The sequence below is a fragment of the Eubalaena glacialis genome, chromosome 13 (assembly GCF_028564815.1).
Source record: "Eubalaena glacialis isolate mEubGla1 chromosome 13, mEubGla1.1.hap2.+ XY, whole genome shotgun sequence".
In the NCBI taxonomy this organism is placed as follows: Eukaryota; Metazoa; Chordata; class Mammalia; order Artiodactyla; family Balaenidae; genus Eubalaena; species Eubalaena glacialis.
In genome coordinates this window covers 91,823,600-91,842,448 of record NC_083728.1, presented here as the reverse complement: position 1 = coordinate 91,842,448, position 18,849 = coordinate 91,823,600, and the positions used below count along the sequence as shown (strand labels likewise).

Sequence of the window (18,849 nt, the reverse complement as noted above, 5' to 3'; positions counted from 1 at the left end):
TAGAAAATAGACCCTCAAAAGTTCGATTGCTTTAGCACATGGTAGCTTATTTCTCTCTCATTACAGCCTAAGGTGGGTGTTCTTGTTGTTGGGTGGCTCTCGTCCATGAGGTGATTCAAGGACCCAGGCTCTGCTGTCCTGTAAATTAACTGTCATCAGCATGCAGCTGCCAGAGGGGAAGAATGAGCAAAGGGTGGGCGCACCTGTGTCTTAACACCTGCCCAGAAATGGCACACATCCCTCTCCTCATGTCCGCCGGGCTCGGGGTACCGCTCATGGTCAGGAAGGAAAGGAAAACTTTCAGTGGTCTCTCTGCAGAATGCTCATCTTCTAGGCTTTGTGGTCAACAGTGGTTTGCAGGACCCTTACTGGCCTGGTTCGAGTTTGTAGAAACACAGAAAAGAGTGTTGCTAACACTCTTTAAGGACGCACAGGCCAGCTCTTTCCACTAGTCTGAAATAGTGAGGTTTTCTCCTGAAAAGGAAGAATGTCTCTGCTCCTCTCACCATCCCCTTACCCCGTGACGCTCTCCCAGTGCTTGATGTATCTGGTGGGGGGGGAGGGGAGGGGCGGGGGGGCACTGTTCACTACCTTCCTGACCTCCGCCCAACGAGGGGTGAGAAGAAGGTAGAAAGTCTGAGACGGTGAACTAGCTCCATCGTGACTTAGCTGTTTCCCCGGAGGCTTCCTGAGCCCAGGGCATGTCCTGTCTTCTCAAGGCTCCACAGGTACAAAAGCTGAGAGGTCACCCTGGAAGCCCGTGTGGGACGGGAGGGCAGCCAGGGGAAGCCAGCTCCTCCCAGCAGCTGTTTCCACGCTGGACACCTCAAAGTGTAATAAGTACATTTAAAATTATTAAAGACTTTCAGTAGGAAGATGAATAAGTTCTGAGTAACCTTATGTACAGCATAGTGATTATAGAAAGTTGTTAAGAACTGAATCACTGTGTTGTACAACTGGAACCAGTATAATACTGTATGTCAGTTATAATTCAAAAAAAAAAAAAGAGAGAGAGAGAGTCACTAAGAGAGTAGATCTTAAACATTGTCACCACAAAAAAGAAAAATAAACAGTAATTATGTGACCTAATGGAGGCGTTAGCAAAGGCTCTGGTGGTAATCATCTTGCAGTGTATGAGATTAAAATGTGCGACATGTTGTATGTTGTACACCTCAGTCTTACACGATGTTATATACAAATCATATCTCAGTAAAACTGGAAATAAATATTAAAGTCTTTAATTATTAAAGGAAAGCATGAAAACTTTAAGTAGAGATTAAAATACCATTTTAAACAGTTTTTTTTTTTTTTAGGAAAAACAAAACACAGTCATTGAATAAACCACTCTGATTGAGGTAAAAAGTAGGTTAGGGCTTCCCTGGTGGCGCAGTGGTTGAGAATCTGCCTGCCAATGCAGGGGACACGGGTTCGAGCCCTGGTCTGGGAAGATCCCACATGCCGCGGAGCAGCTAAGCCCGTGAGCCACAACTACTGAGCCTGCGCATCTGGAGCCTGTGCTCCGCAACGGGAGAGGCCGCGACAGTGAGAGGCCCGCGCACCGCGATGAAGAGTGGCCCCCACTCGCCGCAACTGGAGAAAGCCCTCGCACAGAAACGAAGACCCAACACAGCCAAAAATAAATAAATAAATAAAAATTTTTTAAAAAAACAGTAGGTTAGACACTGATAAAGAGGGAATTACCAAACTGGAAGCTGGAAATGAGTAAAAAAAAGCCTCAAAATACAGTGCAAAGACATCAAGATTGAAAGTATGATAGAGAGGTTAAAAGACATAAAGAATAGAATGAGAAGGTCCAACATACATTTAATAAGACTCAGAAGAGAAAGGGGACGGAAATGAGAGGGAGCAAATGTGTGGAGATTATGGCTGAGAAATTCCAGAACTGATAGAAGACATTATGTGTCAGACTGAAGACATGAATCCTGAACAGAATAAATAAAAATAAATCTGCACCAAAATGCACTGCACTACAACTGCAAATACAGAAGCCAAAGAGCAATCTTAAAAACACCTGGAGCAAAGGCATCTTACCTACAAAGACCGTTTGAAGCCAACTTCTCAAGAACAAGAGAGGCCAGAGGACAATGGAATCATAATCTTGAGGGAGCTGAAAGAAAATAACTGTCAACCTCAAATTGTACACTTTTCAAGGGTATTGTTCAGAAAACAACAAACTAAATGTTATGTAAAGATGAAGAAAGTGTCATTAAAAACAAAATAATATTTGGGGGTACGTTTTCAAAGAACGAAGTAAACCAGTGGCAAAATTGCTGCATTGAGACTGTATTTTTGTAAAAATCTTTCCAGCTGCTGAACAGCCATCTTTACAGTGGTCAGAGGCCATCAGTGTATGTGTGAACTCACTCCAGTGTTTTCTTCTGCCTCTGCTCTCCTCAGACAATCTTGGATCGTCTCTTACGCGGACTCTGAAAAGACTTTGCTGAGCAGTGTCGTTGTCTGAGGTATAGATTTTGTACCCGGAAAAGCACTGTGGGCTCGCTTTTGTCTCGGTTGGCGAATGCGTGTACGTGTGGCCGGAAGGGGGCCGTGTGCAGAGGCCAGCGGGGCTGACGGTGGCCGCGCTCACACTTCACTTGCTGAGAAAGCCTCTGATCTCGAGTGAGAATTGTTCCTACAGCTTACACTTTGCTTTGCCAGCTATCCTGTTCTTTCTTCTTCTGAGGGTTATGGCTTGCAGAAGATTATCTTTCGTTTTCAACTGAATGTTTGTTCAGTGAGAAATTTTGGTTCAACACCTATCTCTTGGAGAAGAAGAGAACAGTTTTGGTTCAGCAGGTGTTTCCATTACAACTTGATAATAGGGTTATTGATCTTCATTTCAAGATATGGGTGGTTCAGATTTCAGATATTTTTAATACCAGAAGAGTGGGCTCCTTGGGACCGCTTATGGGCTGTTCTCTCCTCTAGGGAAACTGGTGCTGTCATGTTGGCCCCTCCATCTGGGGCTGGTCCTGGAGGGGTTCAGTACCCCCACCTCCAAATGGAGCTTCCAGAACCTTCTGCTGCAGGAAGCTTCTCACCTCTGACCCACAAACCCCTTCCAGCTGTGGCAGCTTTGATGTCTTGTCTTCCCTGGTGCTGCCGAGGTTGGACAGGTGGCCTCCCCAGCAGAGAAATCAGCCCCTTCAGAGGACTGGTCCTGCCGATCACCGCTCAGCACTTGGCGAAGAGGGTGAAGGGGCTACACGGGCCCACTGGTGGAGTGCTACCACCACCGCTGATGGGGACGGTGAGGGGTCGAAGAGAGCTGGGGAGGAGAGGAGAACTGCAGACCCACCTCTGGAACCCAGCATCACCTCAGTGAAGATAGCCGTCCATCGGTGCTTAGAAACAGCACGGTGCGCGGACGTGCTGAAAGCCAGCAATGGAGGCACCGAACAGAACATCTTGAACCACATTTAAATGAGGTTTCCAGTTTTGAAGTACCATCGAGCTGGTTTCATGACACCTTATGATATATTATGATATATTATAAGGGTAAATGAGGCCCTAAAAATCAAAGAGACTACGTGAGGAGTAGCTGTGAGCTGAGGAGTGAGAAACCCTGTAGAGGAGAGAGAACAACTGAAGGAAAAACACATTTTAAATGGTATTGTTTTTAATGAAAGGGGAGATTCTAGGATGGTCTCAAAACTCAAGATATCAGGTTGGGAAAGAAATTGAATCTCCTTCAAGTTAGGTAATGAATAAGATTTTTTTTTCAAATCTTAAAAACATAAATACTTTGTAATTAGATGGCAGAGTTTATCCTGGTGGGACTCGAATCAGCTGAAATGTTCATCCTGAACACTGCAATTTTCTCTGCCTGTCTTCTCGTTAGGAAACCAGCTGTGTTCTAGGCGCCAGGGCTGAGTTGCTGTGATCACAGGGTTGCCCTCATTCTCTGGAGATGTGGATGGCCTGCCAGTAAATGGATGCACATGTCACTGCATCTTAGAAAATCAGCTATTATTTGTAGATCTACAGTGAGAATTGGGCACTTATGGTTTCAAAGATTAACCCAAAGGAAACAGTTAAGGATTGAGAGGTTGACCGTTTGTGTTGCTATGACAATGGCTTCTCTCTTCACAGACAGGGACAGGAGTTTAGAACATAGCACTAGTATCTTGGGCATAGAGTATATTTTCTGCTCTCACCTGATTCTAAATAAAGTCAGAAAACGAAGTCAGATAAATGGTAGGCTTGCCTTCTCTTTGAATGATAATGACTCCTTTAATTCACAGTTGATTCCAGGTGCCAGCTTATCACTCGATTTTTTATAAAATAAACATGGGTGTAAACAATGTCCTGGTAACTGCCTCGGAAGTTACGACACCCGGTGGGAACCCCCAAGGCACAGAGAGCACAGGTGGCGCCATGGGAGCCACGGCCAGAGGCAGGGGGACACAGGGTGGCATGTGTGGCAGGCATGCTCCCCTTCAGAGGGCTGAGTTAACCGGAAACCATGAAGATTCTTTTCTTGTAACACTTACCTGCTCTAATAAATTAATATTATTTTGTTGAATGACTGAATAACGGAATGAATGACTCTCAACTGACATATTTGGGAAGAAAAAGTTTTTATCGACCCGGTGGCTGACTGGCATCTTCTCCCTCCAGAAATGTCAGGAGGGCCCCTGTGCTTGGACTAACAGGCACCAACAGCGGCATCTCTGTTTTGTGGGCACGTCGGCCGACCCGCACTGGCAGCCGGTCTGGTGCCTGAGTTCTGAGGACAGTCAGTCAGTGTAGCAAGTGGACAAGGGGAGGGGGGCCACTGCCTCCTGGGCATCAAGCCAGGGAAGTCGCCCTTTCCTGGGGGCTGGCAGCCCTCCCAGGATAGAGGTGGCTGAGCCCAGGTTCAGTGTCCCCCAGAAGCTTGCCCTATGTGGTGGCCTGTTGCTGGGCCTCCTCTTCTCTCCGTCTCAGACCTGCCAGTTGTGGGAACGACCAGGTCAAGCTTGCAGACAACGGAGCAGCACTTCTTCCAGGCCCAGCATGAATCCTGGCATTTTTTCTTAAAGCCTGTGTTCATTTCCTGGGGCTGCGGTAACAAAGGACCCAAACTGGTGGCTTCAAACAACAGAAATATATTCTCTCGTAGTTCTGGAGGCCAGAAGATGGAGACCGAGGTGTCAGCAGAGCCGTACTCCCCCTCTGGAGGGGCCGGGAGGGTCTGTCACAGCCAGCCCCCAGCTTCCAGAAGCTCCTGGGCTGTGGCAGCACAAGCCCAGTCCTGCCAGGGGGTTCTCCCCACGTGCACATCTGTTTCTTCTCATATGGACACCAGTCCTATTGGATTAGGACCTACACTACCGCCATGTGACCTCATGTTATTAATTACATCTGCAACGACCCTGTTTCCAAATAAGGTCACATTCTGGGTAGTGGGGTCAGGACTCCAGCATAGGAACTTGAGGGGACACAATTCAACCCATAACAAAGACCAAATCACTTCAGTGTAGGAACTCTAGGAATCATAGGTTGGGAGCACTGTCGTCGTGCAAACACACGTTACTTTCCAGATTCAGACTAACTGACTAACAGAGTCACCTTCACAGTGGCTGTGCCATGAGGAGGAAGTACTTATGCGTGAGTGAGCAAGTGGATGGATGAGCGAATGGATGAGTGAGCGAATGGATGGATGAGTGAATGGATGAGTGAGCGAGTGGATGGATGAGTAAGCGAATGGATGGATGAGTGGATGGATGAGTAAGCGAATGGTTGAGTGAGCGAATGGATGGATGAGTGAATGGATGAGTGAGCAAATGGGTGGATGAGCGAATGGATGAGTGAGCGAATGGATGGATGAGCGAATGGATGAGTGAGCGAATGGGTGGATGAGTGAGCGAATGGGTGGATGAGTGAGCAAATGGATGAGTGAGCGAATGGGTGGATGAGTGAGCGAATGGGTGGATGAGTGAGCGAATGGATGGATGAGCGAATGGATGAATGAGCAAATGGATGGATGAGTGAGCGAATTGATGAATGAGCGAATGGATGGATGAGTGTGCGAATGAATGAATTAGCAAATGGATGGATGAGTGAGTGAATGGATGGATGAGTGAGCAAATAGATGAATGAGTGAATGGATGGATAAGTGAGTGAATGGATGGATGAGTGAGCAAGTGAATGAATCAGTGAGTGAATGAATGAATGAGTGAACCAGCCCACAGGGCAGTCCTGAGGGGTGACTGAGAAGATGCCAAAGCCCCATCATGTGTTATGTACCCATGAGATTCGTGAACTTGACATGTTCTACTTTTTGACCGTGGAGGCCCTGGGGGGCGCTGAGAGCTGCCCTTTTCTTGGTGCCTGTTACCCCCACACAGGGATGTGCACTTGGTAAACCTCCACTCCCCTCCCCTCCCCTCCCTCCCCTCCCCTCCCTCCCCTCCCCGCCTCCCCTCCCCTCCCCCCTCCCCTCCCCTCCCCCCTCCCTTCCCCTCCCCTCCCTCCCCTCCCTCCCCTCCCCTCCCCTCCCCTCCCCTTGGTGCAGATCAGAACCTCACCTCCTCCCCTCTCCACCCACCTGCCCCACACAAAGTGCCCGGTTTAGAGATGTCAGTAAACTGGTGTCTGAAAGTGAGGATTTCCATCTAAGATGAAAGTCACAGTTCTCACAAGTTAATAGAAGAATCAGACGAAGCTTATTTTCTTGCTGGGTGGACTCAGGTAAAACTGAGCTCCTAAATACCCAGGATTTATGGAATTTGTTGCTAATATTAAAGAGATTTACATTTCTGTGCAGGTTTAATCTGATCACTGCAGGTTTAATCTGATCACTGCAAAATGTTCAGAATACATTGCTGTTTCAAGGACAGCTTGATTATGTGGGTAAAAATTGGACCTTTATTTGTAGAAGCCTTTAGACTTTGGGTGCCAATCTATTTAACTCATTCTCTGCAGTTCCTTCAGCCGCCCCTGAAAATGTGTCAGCCGAGGCCGTCAGCTCCACCCAGATTTTACTGACGTGGGCTTCGGTGCCCGAACAGGACCAGAATGGGCTCATATTGGGCTACAAGGTATGTGCTCAGGTGACCTTCCTCAGCTCACGCTGTGAAGGTGCTGGCACCTGTCTCCCCAAACCCGTGAGCTCATGTTTTCCTGCCGATCTCCAGCTCTGGCCTGTTTCCTGATTCCACATCATTTGTCTCATCTACCTTCATCACGGTCTGGAGATGAGGCAGCGGTGTACCCTCTTCATGTGGGCCAAGACAAGGCACTAAAAGCTCTGAGCCTGTTTCCTCACTTGTAAAGTGGGAGGAATGATGGTAGCTCCCTCCCAGGGTTGGTGTGAGAAAAGTGGCTTATTCTGTAAAATGCTAAGGACGTGTCGTTAGATCCCTGTGCGTGTGTCTGCACGTGTGTCATCAGCGGTGAGGGTTGGACACCCTCCAGCTTCTCTGGAAGACGTTTCTGGGTTTAGTCTTGTGTGTGTTTACCCAGACCCTTAAAAACCTACTCTGTTTTTGTTCTGTCCCCTCCCCCAAGAAGCAGGACAGATCTTCCTGGATTTGGCCACAAGGCCACGCTTGTCTCATGCGCTGCTGCCTTCTCCTCCCCGCTTTCCATCATTTAGATCCTATTCTCTGTTTCCGCCACCTGTTCTCATGCCCTCCCCCAACCCCGGCATTCTGATGGTCCCTTCTGGCCCCTTTAGACATGGCGATCCCACTGAGCAGGTTCAGTGACCAGCACTCCACACCCCCTACCTGGACCCTGGAGAAAAGCACTCGCCAAGCCCTTTTCAGAGTCCTCCCTGATGACCCCCTCTTTTATGGCTTTCTGGTCACTGATCTTAGGGACCAGTTCCGAGAGGGTGAGCTTAGGGAATAAGGAGGAACAGGCGGGCCGTGGAGGGGGCATCTCAGCGTGCCGTGTCTGCAGCGTGGGCAGTAAATAGCCCAGGGGCGGGGCCTCGGGTTCAGGGGGAGAGCACAGGTCTCCTGGGGCAGGAGCCTAATCTCCCAATAAGCCGGGCAAGCGAGTGGCTGCTGGCTGCTTGTACAGGAAGCAGAATGTCTCTGTGTTCCTAGCGAGCCCTGGTTTTAGTGGCTGCCATTGGGCACCTGAAACCCTGTGAATTACAGCGGGGCGTCTGGCTCTCCCAGTCCGGCCGTGGCTGGGGCACAGCTCCAGCTGCCTTCCAGTCTGGAGTCCGGTTGCTTCATCTCCATCTTTCCCCCAAAATGCCAGCAGATAGGAATTAGATCCCTAAGCCCTCAACACAGCTGCCCAGGGGCAGGACCCTCAGTTGCCTGGTCCTTGCCGCGTGGTCCTGAGACCCAGGCCCGCCGAGGCCCCTCCTTGCACACCGTCCTCCTGACCGCCCCCCCCCCCGCCGGTGTGTCATGCTCAGATCCTGTTCCGCGCCAGAGATCTGGATCCTGAGCCCAGGAGCCACGTGGTCCGAGGGAACCACACGCAGTCTGCACTTCTGGCGGGTCTGGGCAAGTTCGTGCTGTACGAGCTCCAGGTGCTGGCCTTCACCCGCATCGGGAACGGGGTCCCCAGCTCGCCCCCCATCCTGGAGCGGACCAAAGATGACGGTACGTCGACGGCTGCGCCTTTGCCCGTCTCCCAGGTTTGCTGTCGCCATCCAAACCCTTTGGATGGTTGTCATTTTTAAGTTGATTTTCAGAACACTCATTTTTCTTCGTTTCAGCACAGGAAAACAAAACAAAGTTGTTTTCTGGTCACTGAGCGCTTCTGTGGCCAGTTTCAGCCGGAGTGAACGTTCACAGCCTAGTTAGCAGCCTGAGTACAATTTCGTCGCAGCTCTGCGGCGGGCAGTGCCGTGCAGGCCGGGCAGACTGGGTCAGAAAAACCGGAGGCTGGTGGTGGGGGCACAAACCTGGCTGAAAAAGCCCACTGCAGACCCCATGCCTCGATTCTACATTCTCTGGGCTTCCCACTCTCGTTTGCATAGTAAGGGATCATTAGAGGCCCCACAGAGTGCGGTGTGTGATGGGCTCCCAGGATACCCGGGGTTCGCAGCCGCAGTAACAAGTACACCTTGACGGCATTGTCTAAATCATCAGGAAATACGTTTCTCCACTTTGCAGATGTCAAACACTTAAAGGTTAGCTCCTTTACATGATCTTCGTTAAATAGACTGTGATGAATATTCTGGGGGAAAATGCCAATCTCCCCCCAAAAAACCCAGGCTCAGAAGCAGCTGACAGAAGTGAAACACCCATAGATTTTCTTAAGCATCTTTACTGAAGTAATTAAATCAACCCCCCAACGCACTCGGACCGCTGAGTTGACAACATTCTCTCCGTGTTCCTAGGGGACACCCACAGCTGGGCCTCCCCTGGGTCAGAAGAAGGGGCGCCTTGAACCTGGTCCTTCCCTGGGAGCTGGTCTCAGGGCGGCTGGGGTCTGAGAGGGACCGTGTGACCTCAAGGTCATGTCTTTGCAAAACTATGTGCTCTGTCGAGGGCCACACACATAAAAAGTAACAGGGGCTTTCAGTAACTGTTCCTCAGACTCGGGCAGTTATCATGGTTTCTTCCCAAAGTATAGGCTGGGGAGTCATGGACTGATTTCTCTTTTTCTCTCACAATCCCGATATAAACGTGTTTCTCCTTCCCCTCATTTCATTGTGATGCAAATGATCAGCCTGGGGGACAGCAAGGGGGCAGAAACCACAGAAGACAGACGTCAGAGTTTCCTATTCGTGAATTGGTCCTGGTGTGTGAGCCTGTGGCCTCCTTCTTTCATTTATTTTACCCGAACACAAGGGTCATAACACATGTTTATAATTTAAAATACTGTTCTCAACTTAATAGCTCGAGGCAGAATTCAACAGCCCTGGAATGACTGTAACGCACGTCATTTTATTTTTGTATTGATTGCTGCATGCTCATTGCCTCTTACCTGGGAACCAATCAGTTCTTAAGTTCCAACGAGAAGTTCCCATGCTGGCCACACACTTACTCGCCTCTCCATTTAAGTAAATATATTTTACGATGGCCGTGATCCTATTATTCAATGGTGCCGGGATACGTAGCTGGTTTTTGAATTACTGGTGCACCAGACCACACAGAAGCACTATTACATGTGTTTGTGGACATCAACTCTTAATTTTCTGGGACAATGCAGGAGAGGGGTCATGTGCCTAAGAGAAAAATCATTGGTTATAGCCATGTTACTTGGTCAATAATTGTAACCTCCATTTGGAGGTGGGAGGGACCTTCGGCCACCTTATTTATCTGACACCTGCTTGGTGGATGTCCAGCCCAGGAGAGGAATCAGCTCAGATTGGTGAAATCTCTCCTGTGACTTGATGTACCCTCTACGATGCTGTTTAGTGACTGGGCAGCTAGCTTTAGGTAACACGCTCACAGGACTCGCAGCATAGCTCATGAGCACTGCTTATGCTGCTTGGAAAGCAGATGAGCTGGATTCAAAATGAGGCGTTTTCTCAGAATTGTTAGGGAGACACACAGAGATTCCAAAAGTCACTCTCCCAGAACTTAGAGGAATTCACCCATGAATGGTGTCATCGGCAGTCATGCCTGTCCTCGGCCAGCCCACAGAATCCTCCCCCATGAGGCCCCATCGTGTACCCACATGACATCCCAGCGGTGCCTGGATCACCGGTCTTTTTCTCCCTTCAGCCCCAGGCCCACCCGTGAGGCTTGTGTTCCCAGAGGTGAGACTCACGTCTGTGCGGATCGTGTGGCAGCCGCCGGAGGAGCCCAACGGCGTTATTCTGGGTAAGGGAGCGGCAGTGACTAAAGGGATCACAGCTTAGAGAGAGAGAGCAAATAGATCGATTTCGTCTATTTTTATTAGATGTCTAAGAGGTTAAAGAAAAAATCCTGTCTACGGCAGCCTGGCATCTTCTGAACTGCGAGACTGCAGCCCTCTAACTGTGTCCTGCGCTAAGGTTTCTTTGCGGAATGAAATTTACATTTTGTTAGCCCAGAATTTCGTGTTCGTTCGTGGTTCGTGGCATTACCATCTGCAGTTGACCTTCCGTCCGCTCTGAAATAACCCAGCTATTTTGATGTGTGTTTGGAAAACCACGGGCTTGTTTTTCATGGAAGATTCGCTCCCAGGCTTTGCTCCAAAGTCCCAGAAACGTCTGTCTTCTGCTGCAGGGCCTGCACCTAATCCTTTGAGGAAGTTTCCCGAGTGAACTGCATGCTTAGGTCTCAGGGAAATGGTTTACTCTGAACTTTTCATTCAGAGCGCCAGCTCTGATAACTTTGATGAAAAGCCTTAATTTGTCCTAGTTTCCCAAAGGCAGCAAATTTTATTTTAAAAAATCATCAGCCCCTTTATGTGTTCACCCTTTCACCAGGACAAATTAAGGGCCTCGGATATGCCAGGGCTCGTGCTCAGAGCGGTAGGTAAGGAGAGAATAAGATGAAGGTGGGCCGTCCTCGCGGGGTAGACACCAGCGACACTACCACGTGGTCGCGATGCGGTAGGGGTTCCGGGAAACGCCCTGCAAGCCGCGCCTCCTGGGCCAGGGGGCTCGGTGGGCGGAAGGCATTTGTCGGGCTTTATCTTGAGGATGAGTGGTAGCAAACCACAACCTGGGTCCGCTAGCCCGCGCCCAGTAAAGCCAATCTACTGACATTGGGTTGCGGTGAAGGAAAGCACGGCCTTCATTGCAGGGCAACAAGCAAGGCGTCCGGGGCAGCTGGTGCTCAAAACACCCCAACTCCCCGAAGCGTTTCAGCAAAGCATCGTTAAAGGCCAGGCGAGGGAGGGGTGTCCAGGGTGTGTGATCAGCTCACGCGCAGCTCTCTGAGTGGTTGATGGTGAGGTCAGAGGGCAGTGTCACAGGGGTTCACGTGATCAATCCTCAGCCTCCAGGAGGTCTGGGGGCTACGTTACGTGCTCAGGGTCATCGAGCAGTTAACGTCTTCCACGTGGTGGAGGTTTTAGCATCTGTAAAACAACTCGGGGTAAGCGCATCAGATACTGTTATCTGGGTACCTCAGAGAGGAGCTACAGCAGAGGATACAGGGAGGGTCCATCCTGGGAAGGCCCCGTAGGGTCCCGCTCGGTTGCATAAGTGATTTCCAAATCCTTGAACGGAGTGCTGCCTTTTGCCTGTGGGAGCACAGACCTCCCAGAGGGAGACGTGGGCTGGGCCAGGCTGTGAACCGCTGGGAAAGCCATGCTTCGCGTGCAGGGGGGGCCAGAGGCCCAGACCTTTCAAAGTGGGCCTTTAAAGGCCAGGCACAAGGCCTGGCGTACGCGCCAGACGCAGGCCAGCCCTGAGATGCGGTGTTAACCTCCTGCCCACCCACGGCAGACCCCACGTACGCCTGCTTGGGTACCGGGGATTGACAGTAGGATCACAAACACGGCTTACAAACAGCAGTAAAATGCACCCCTGAGACCTGCTTTTGAGCTGAGGATTATAAGATCTGGTTTAGAAAAGGGTTTCACTTCATTTTTTTAAAAAAATTTGCAAATCTGTGCTGAGGACCATTGGGAGTCACCCAAGGACCTTGAGCAGCGAAGTGACGTGATCGGATATGTCTTTTGGATGATATCTGGCAGCCGTGAAAAGGGTGAACAGAAAGGCAGATATTTATTGAGTTCCGGCTTCATTCAGACGGAGCCTGGGCCTCCCAAGTCATCTGCACAGCAGGCCAGGGGCCCTTCGGCTCCACTCTTTCCTCCTGCAGTTCCCGCAGCCACTTCGCTGTGACGACAGTGTTTCTGAACTAGGTGACCTCTGGAACTGCAGGTTCTTGCTATTAAAATCATGATAAACAGCGGGAGGAGGCTCTGTTGCGGGGTGCATTTCGGCTCCTGCCAGCTGGGGGACCATTGCACGCCGGTCTCAGGCCCCGGGGCGGGAGTGCTATGCGGAGCCGCCACTCGCTGGGTTTCCTGGAGCCCGCACGCCGGCAGGGCCTGCCCCCGGCTCAGCGCCCAGCCTGCAGCCTTCCCTGGAGCAAGCAGGGCGAGCCGGCTGTTTACCCAGGGGATGCCCCAGCACGCTGTGGAGCAGGAAGCATTCTCAGAGCACAAGATGTGAAATTCCACCTCTCACTTCCAGCCCTAGGAGCCTTCCAGAGTGGGGTTCTCTGTGAGGAGCGGGGGCCCCGGCTGCTGGGGAAGGAGGCCCTGCTGCCCCAGGCCCCCGCCACCGCCTCTGCCGATACCCCGGCTCGTCCCGATTCTGGGATCATCTCTGGGCTCTCCGCAGCTTTCCTGGGCCGATAAGAATTTGTTCTGACAGCAGGACTCCACGGGGATGTGCAGAAGGAAAGTGTGCCCTTCACGTGGGACTCCCTCTTCGCACAGACAGCCGTGTGCTCTGGTTTTGTTGCTGTGATTTTGAAGTGCTCATCCGAGGGCTTCCCTGCCGACACGGCGAGGCTCCGGCCCCAACCAGCTCTGAGCCGTGGTACTCGCCTGGCTCTTTGCGAGGAGAGACCCCCTTCCCCGGGCCGCTGCTCTTCCTCTGGCAGTCACATCAGATGGCATCTCTGCCTGCGGCCTACCCCCTCGCCCATCCCGACCTGGGCTGGGCTCTTCTCCTCTTTGCTCCCAAAGCACCTGCGCTCACAGTCACAGCACGAATCCTCCGTCCACAGGAGACCGGCGGCTCACTTTAGAATCGTGTCACCTACTTTTAAGGGTGTCTTCAACATCAGTTTTTCTGATCATAAAAGCACGTGGACAATGCAGATAATTTAGATAGCGTTTCACATTCATCCAGTTTAGAACCACAGACAGTCTGGCGATCCCCAGCAGAGGGGAGGATTTGGGGACGCAGCGTCACACACTCTTGTTGGGAGCGTGACCTGGCACAGCTGCGGTGGGGCGATCCGGGCATGGGTGCACCCCGTACCCCAGCTGCTCCCCCTCCGGGTCTTAACCCTGGAGAAATCCTCACGCCTGTTCACAGGAAGAAACGCACAAGGAGATCCACTGCAGAGCTGCTTTAAAGAACAGAAAATTTTTAAAAAGAAAGAACTGGAAACAATCCAAATGTCCATCAATAAGGCAATGAAAAGGTAAATTGCGGGCTATTCATTACAGCAGAAATCACGGTAGCAATGAAAGTAACGAACAAGACCTACACCTGTCAACATGAATAAGTCTCACAAACGTCTGCTGAGTGAAGAAAAGCAAGTTGCAGAAGAATATATCCAGCTTAAGAATGTCTCTGTACATTTAAGCACTCCACAGACATTACCATGTATCATTTATGGCTACACGTATATAGTAAAAGTGTAAAAACTTGGCAGGAATTTGCAATAAGTTGAGAATAGGGGTTACCTTTGAGGAAGAGGATCCAATAAGACCACCAGAATAGCTTCAACTTTTTTCTGTCATATTTTCTCTCTTATAAAAACAAAAACAAAACATAAAAATTTGGCAAAATCTCAAGATTTGTTCAGTGTGTGATGAATACATGGGTGTGTGATCTATATTATTGCAAGTATTTTTCTGCATGTTTGAAATACTTTATAATTTAAAAAGGACAACTATAAAATAAAAATAACATATTCACTATAAAATTTTTAAATAAAATTCACAAAAGTAACAAGAAGGAAATGGAAATCACCCACAATTCCACCACCTAAAAATAATGTCAACTCTTTTCTCCCAGTCATTTTCTAGTATTTGAACTATAAAATAGTTCATACTTACAAAGGAATCTCTTCATGCTAGTGTATTTATGTTATAGTGAATAATAAAAAGACACAGATGTCCCTGCGCCCAGTTTAAGACGTAGAACGCCACCAGTACCGTTGAAACCCCAACAAGAGGTAGACACGCCCCTGAATTTTGTGTTTGTCATTGCTTTCTTTTCCTTTATGATTGTACTAGTGTTATATTGAAGCCCAAACAACTTAATGTTAGCATTGCACGCTATACACTTTGTATAAGTTCCCGTTACATGTTTTTCTGTGACTTGCTTTTTCTTTCAACCTTGTGAATCTTGCTTGTTTCTATGGCGGCATCAACATGCTCCCTGGTGGTCCAATCCTGCGTACAGCAGGTCACCCCTCTGTTCTCTGACATGGACATTCGGAGGCTCCCCTCCTGGTGCACCTGTGCACACCTAGGCACAGCCGCCTTGGGTCGTAGAGTCTGCACATTTTCCACTTTACACAGTGACGCCAGACTGTTTTCCGAAGTGGTAACACCAGTTTACACTCCTATCAGCAGGCACGTGGGTCCCCATCGCTTGATACACCTTTGCCAGCACTGGGTAGACTCAGACTTTAATTTTTTGTGCCATCCTGGAAGGCTCAGTGGTGTCTCCTTGTGGTTTTATGCTGGATTTCCCCGACAGCAGATGAGCCGGGCCTTCCTTGTTCATTTATCCCTGGGCTGCCCTGGGCATCTTAACGTCTCTGAAATGCTGTTCCGGTTTCCTCTCCAATCCCTATCATTTCTCCTTCCCTCTTGCCAGTTCAACGGTGCGCTTAGAAGGTTTCCTTTACTTAATATCATGTTTATTATTTTTTTCCTTTCTATTATGGTTTATTACAGGATATTGAATATAGTTTCCTGTGCTGTACAATAGGACCTCGTTGTTCATCCATTCTATATGTGATAGTTAACTCATATTTATTATTTTTAAATGACAGGAAGGCTTTTCATCTGAGACTACCATCCTTAGAGGTAAATGTTTGTAGCATTTCTGGTGATTTCCTCAGGATATAGTCCTAGAAGTTGAATAACTCAGAGCAGGTGTTAGGACATTTTTAAGGATCTTCACACACATTTCAAATTTTCAGAAACACTGTGTTAATTAGCCCATGCCACCCCACCCTCACCAGCACTGGGTGTTAACTTGGCCAGTTTGATAGGTAAAGTATACTATTTATATTTTGAGGGGATATTTTCAAAGTTTCTTGGCCACAAGTATTTTTTTCCTCTTGGGAATTTCCAGTATATGTCCAGTATTAGTTTGCTAGGACTGCATGAAGTACCACGAAGTGGGCGGTGTAAACAACAGAAGTTTATTTTCTGTCACTTCTGGAGGCCGGAAATCCAAGATCCAGGTGTTGGTAGGGTTGGTTCCTCCTGAGGCCTCCCTCCTTGGCATGTAGACGGCCGTCTTCTCCCTGTGTCCTCACATGGTCTGCCCTCTGCGTGTGTCTGTGTCCAGACCTCCTTTCCCTAACACCAGTCCTGTTGGATTAGGGCCCACCCACATGACCTCACGTTACCTTAATCACCTCTGTAAAGACCCCGGCTCCACATACAATCACATTCTGAGGTGCTCATGGTTAGAACTTTAACATATGAATCTGGGGAGGGGACACAGTTCGGCCCATAACATGTCCTTTGACCATTGTTTCTTGGGGATTCACCCTTTCCTTGTTGATTTTCACATACTCTTTACACACTGGCAGCGACATAAAGACCCAGTGACTGAGCGGCCTGGCCCTGAGGTCGCATCTGGGCTGGAGGCCTGGCTCTGGGGTCAGGACCTTCAGTTCAGTAAATATTAACCAGTACGATCACTAAGACTATTAAGTGTCACATCTGTTGCCAAAGTTTTCCCTCTTAGTTTCGGTTATAGTGCTTTTCACATAAACTTTCAAAGCTCACGTCATCGGATCTGTTTGTTTGGCTTTTTCCTGGTGGGTCGAGCGGTCGCTCTCACATGCAGACAGGCCTCCTCTGCTGGGGTTCAGAGCGCACCAGGGTCCCTCCGTTCTTTGCTCTAAAGTGACAGTCCTCGGGAGTTCCCTGGTGGTGCAGTGGTTAAGAATCCGCCTGCCAATGCAGGGGACACAGGTTCGAGCCCTGGTCCGGGAAGATCCCACATGCCGTGGAGTGACTAAGCCCGTGTACCACAAATACTGAGCCTGCGCTCTAGAGCCCACAAGCACAACTGCTGAACCCACGTGCCACAACTACTGAGCCTGTGAGCCGCAACTACTGAACCCACGTGCCACAACTACTGAAGCCCGCACGCCTAGATCCCGTGCTCCCCAACAAGAGAAGCTACTGCAACGAGAAGCCCGCGCACCGCAACGAAGAGTAGCCCCCGCTCGCCGCAACTACAGGAAGCCCGCGCAGCAACGAGGACCCAACGCAGCCAAAGATTAATTAATTAATTAATTAATTATTTTAAAAAGTGACGGCCCTCCCCTCTCCTCCCCACCCCGGACTCGCAGTGATGTGGCCTGAAGTCCCACCGCGGGCACTGGCCGGGCGTCGTGTCCGCGGGGACGTCAGGGCAGGTGTGGCACGACAGAGGGTCACACGCGGCCCAGCCTCTTCGGGCTGCAGCGGGTGAGACACAGAGGCAGGAACCAGGCCCGGAACCGCTCGTCTCTCAGGATGTGGCCCCACGTACACAGCCCTGAGCAGCGGGCCTCGTCCTCCTGTGGATCCCCAGGCAGGCACGGTCTGCACGACCTCCCCGGCAGGACCACGGGCTGCCCCCTTTGAGCCTCCCCTGTGTTTTAAACCCTGCGTGGCGGACAGGCTGGGTGGAGGGGGCCAACCCCGCAGCCACGTGGCCGGGCGCCAACCTCGGCGAGTGAATTCACACCAGTCACTTAGTCTCCGTGTACCTGGGCTTCCCCACCCTCAAGGGGGGCGGCGTGTACCTCCCTGGTAGGGCCGGTACGCGGTGCACGGAGAACCCAGAACAGGGCCCACCTCCCAGCAAGTGCCTGGCCAGCGCCAGCTGGAACGCTGTGGCCATTCGGCATCTCACCCCTTCTCTCGGACCGGAGAGTGTTCTGCATCACTGTATTTACACTCAGTATTTACTCCGTACCCACCAAGGGCGTGTGGCACGGCTTTGCTCTCCGCCACCCTGGCGGCTGGAACGGAGGGTTTATGCTGGAAGGCAGCATGGGGCCAGGTTACAGGACGCCCCCGAGGCACTGAGAAGTTTGGGTGTGGATCTGTAGTCCCTGGGGGTCACTGAAAAACCACAAAACTCCAGGTAAGGAGGGGGTCGTGCTTTAATCCTTTGACGGTTCCAACCGTGGCCAAACAGAGGCTAAATGAAACAGTGCTCCGTGTCCCTCCAAAGCGGGAGACATAACACTTGAGCCTCCGTGGCTGTAATGGCGTTGAGTGGTCATTGTAACGAACGCTGTCTTGGGTAACCTGTCACCTGGATATCATTACAGCCAGCGCACTAAATGGTAGATGCTGTAGGAAAGACGGGAAAACAATTTCTAAAGATTCAGACTGGTGTCCACAGGGGACAAAGGAAAACATCTTTCTTCGAGACTCACTTTGCATCCAGGGGCCTTGAATCAGTGTTCCCGCTCCGGCAGCGTGGCCTTCTGAGTACATAACCACCTCTGCAGCGAGTGCTTTTGTAATCTATACCAGAACGTGTTCTTGCATTTCCAAAAGAGATTAACAGCGTGAAACACTGGAGGTGCCTAGAAGGAAAAGCACTTGCTTATTTGTGTCAATATTTTACCCGGGAGAGCTGGCGGCATTTAGAGCCTTCCTTTGGGGGGGCGTGGTGGGAGCCACCTGAGAGTGGCCATCCCTCCCCCACTTGCCAGCTGCCCCACAGTCCCTCAAATGCTGTTACACTCAAGTGATGCACGTGCCCTTCAAACCCACGCGGGTCCGCCCTGCCAGACACGCCAGATCCTCCCCCTCCAGCCGGTTAGAAGTCAGCTTGCCCACGAGGGCTGCACCTTGACCTTCAGCTTATCACACAAGGGTGAGCGAGAACTCTGCTGGGAATTAGGGGCTCAACTGAGTACAATCCGAGTTCGCAAATGCATCGTTTCCTCCACTGTTGCATCTGTCTGCCCCCAGCCCTCAAACGGATAAGCCATAAAACCAGCGAGCCGGGTGGCATCTGGGCTAGGCTGACGCCCGCAGGGAGAC

The 18,849-nt window shown here is 50.4% G+C and overlaps 1 protein-coding gene across 1 annotated transcript in view; it reads left to right on the top strand.

The window, feature by feature from the left end:
* SDK1 (sidekick cell adhesion molecule 1) overlaps positions 1-18,849 on the top strand; it is a 182,814-nt gene that overhangs the window by 76,266 nt on the left and 87,699 nt on the right. The window contains exons 13-15 of the mRNA XM_061207928.1: positions 6,931-7,046; positions 8,384-8,573; positions 10,650-10,748. Coding sequence (XP_061063911.1) covers positions 6,931-7,046; positions 8,384-8,573; positions 10,650-10,748 — 405 coding nt within the window. The remainder of the gene's footprint in view (positions 1-6,930; positions 7,047-8,383; positions 8,574-10,649; positions 10,749-18,849) is intronic.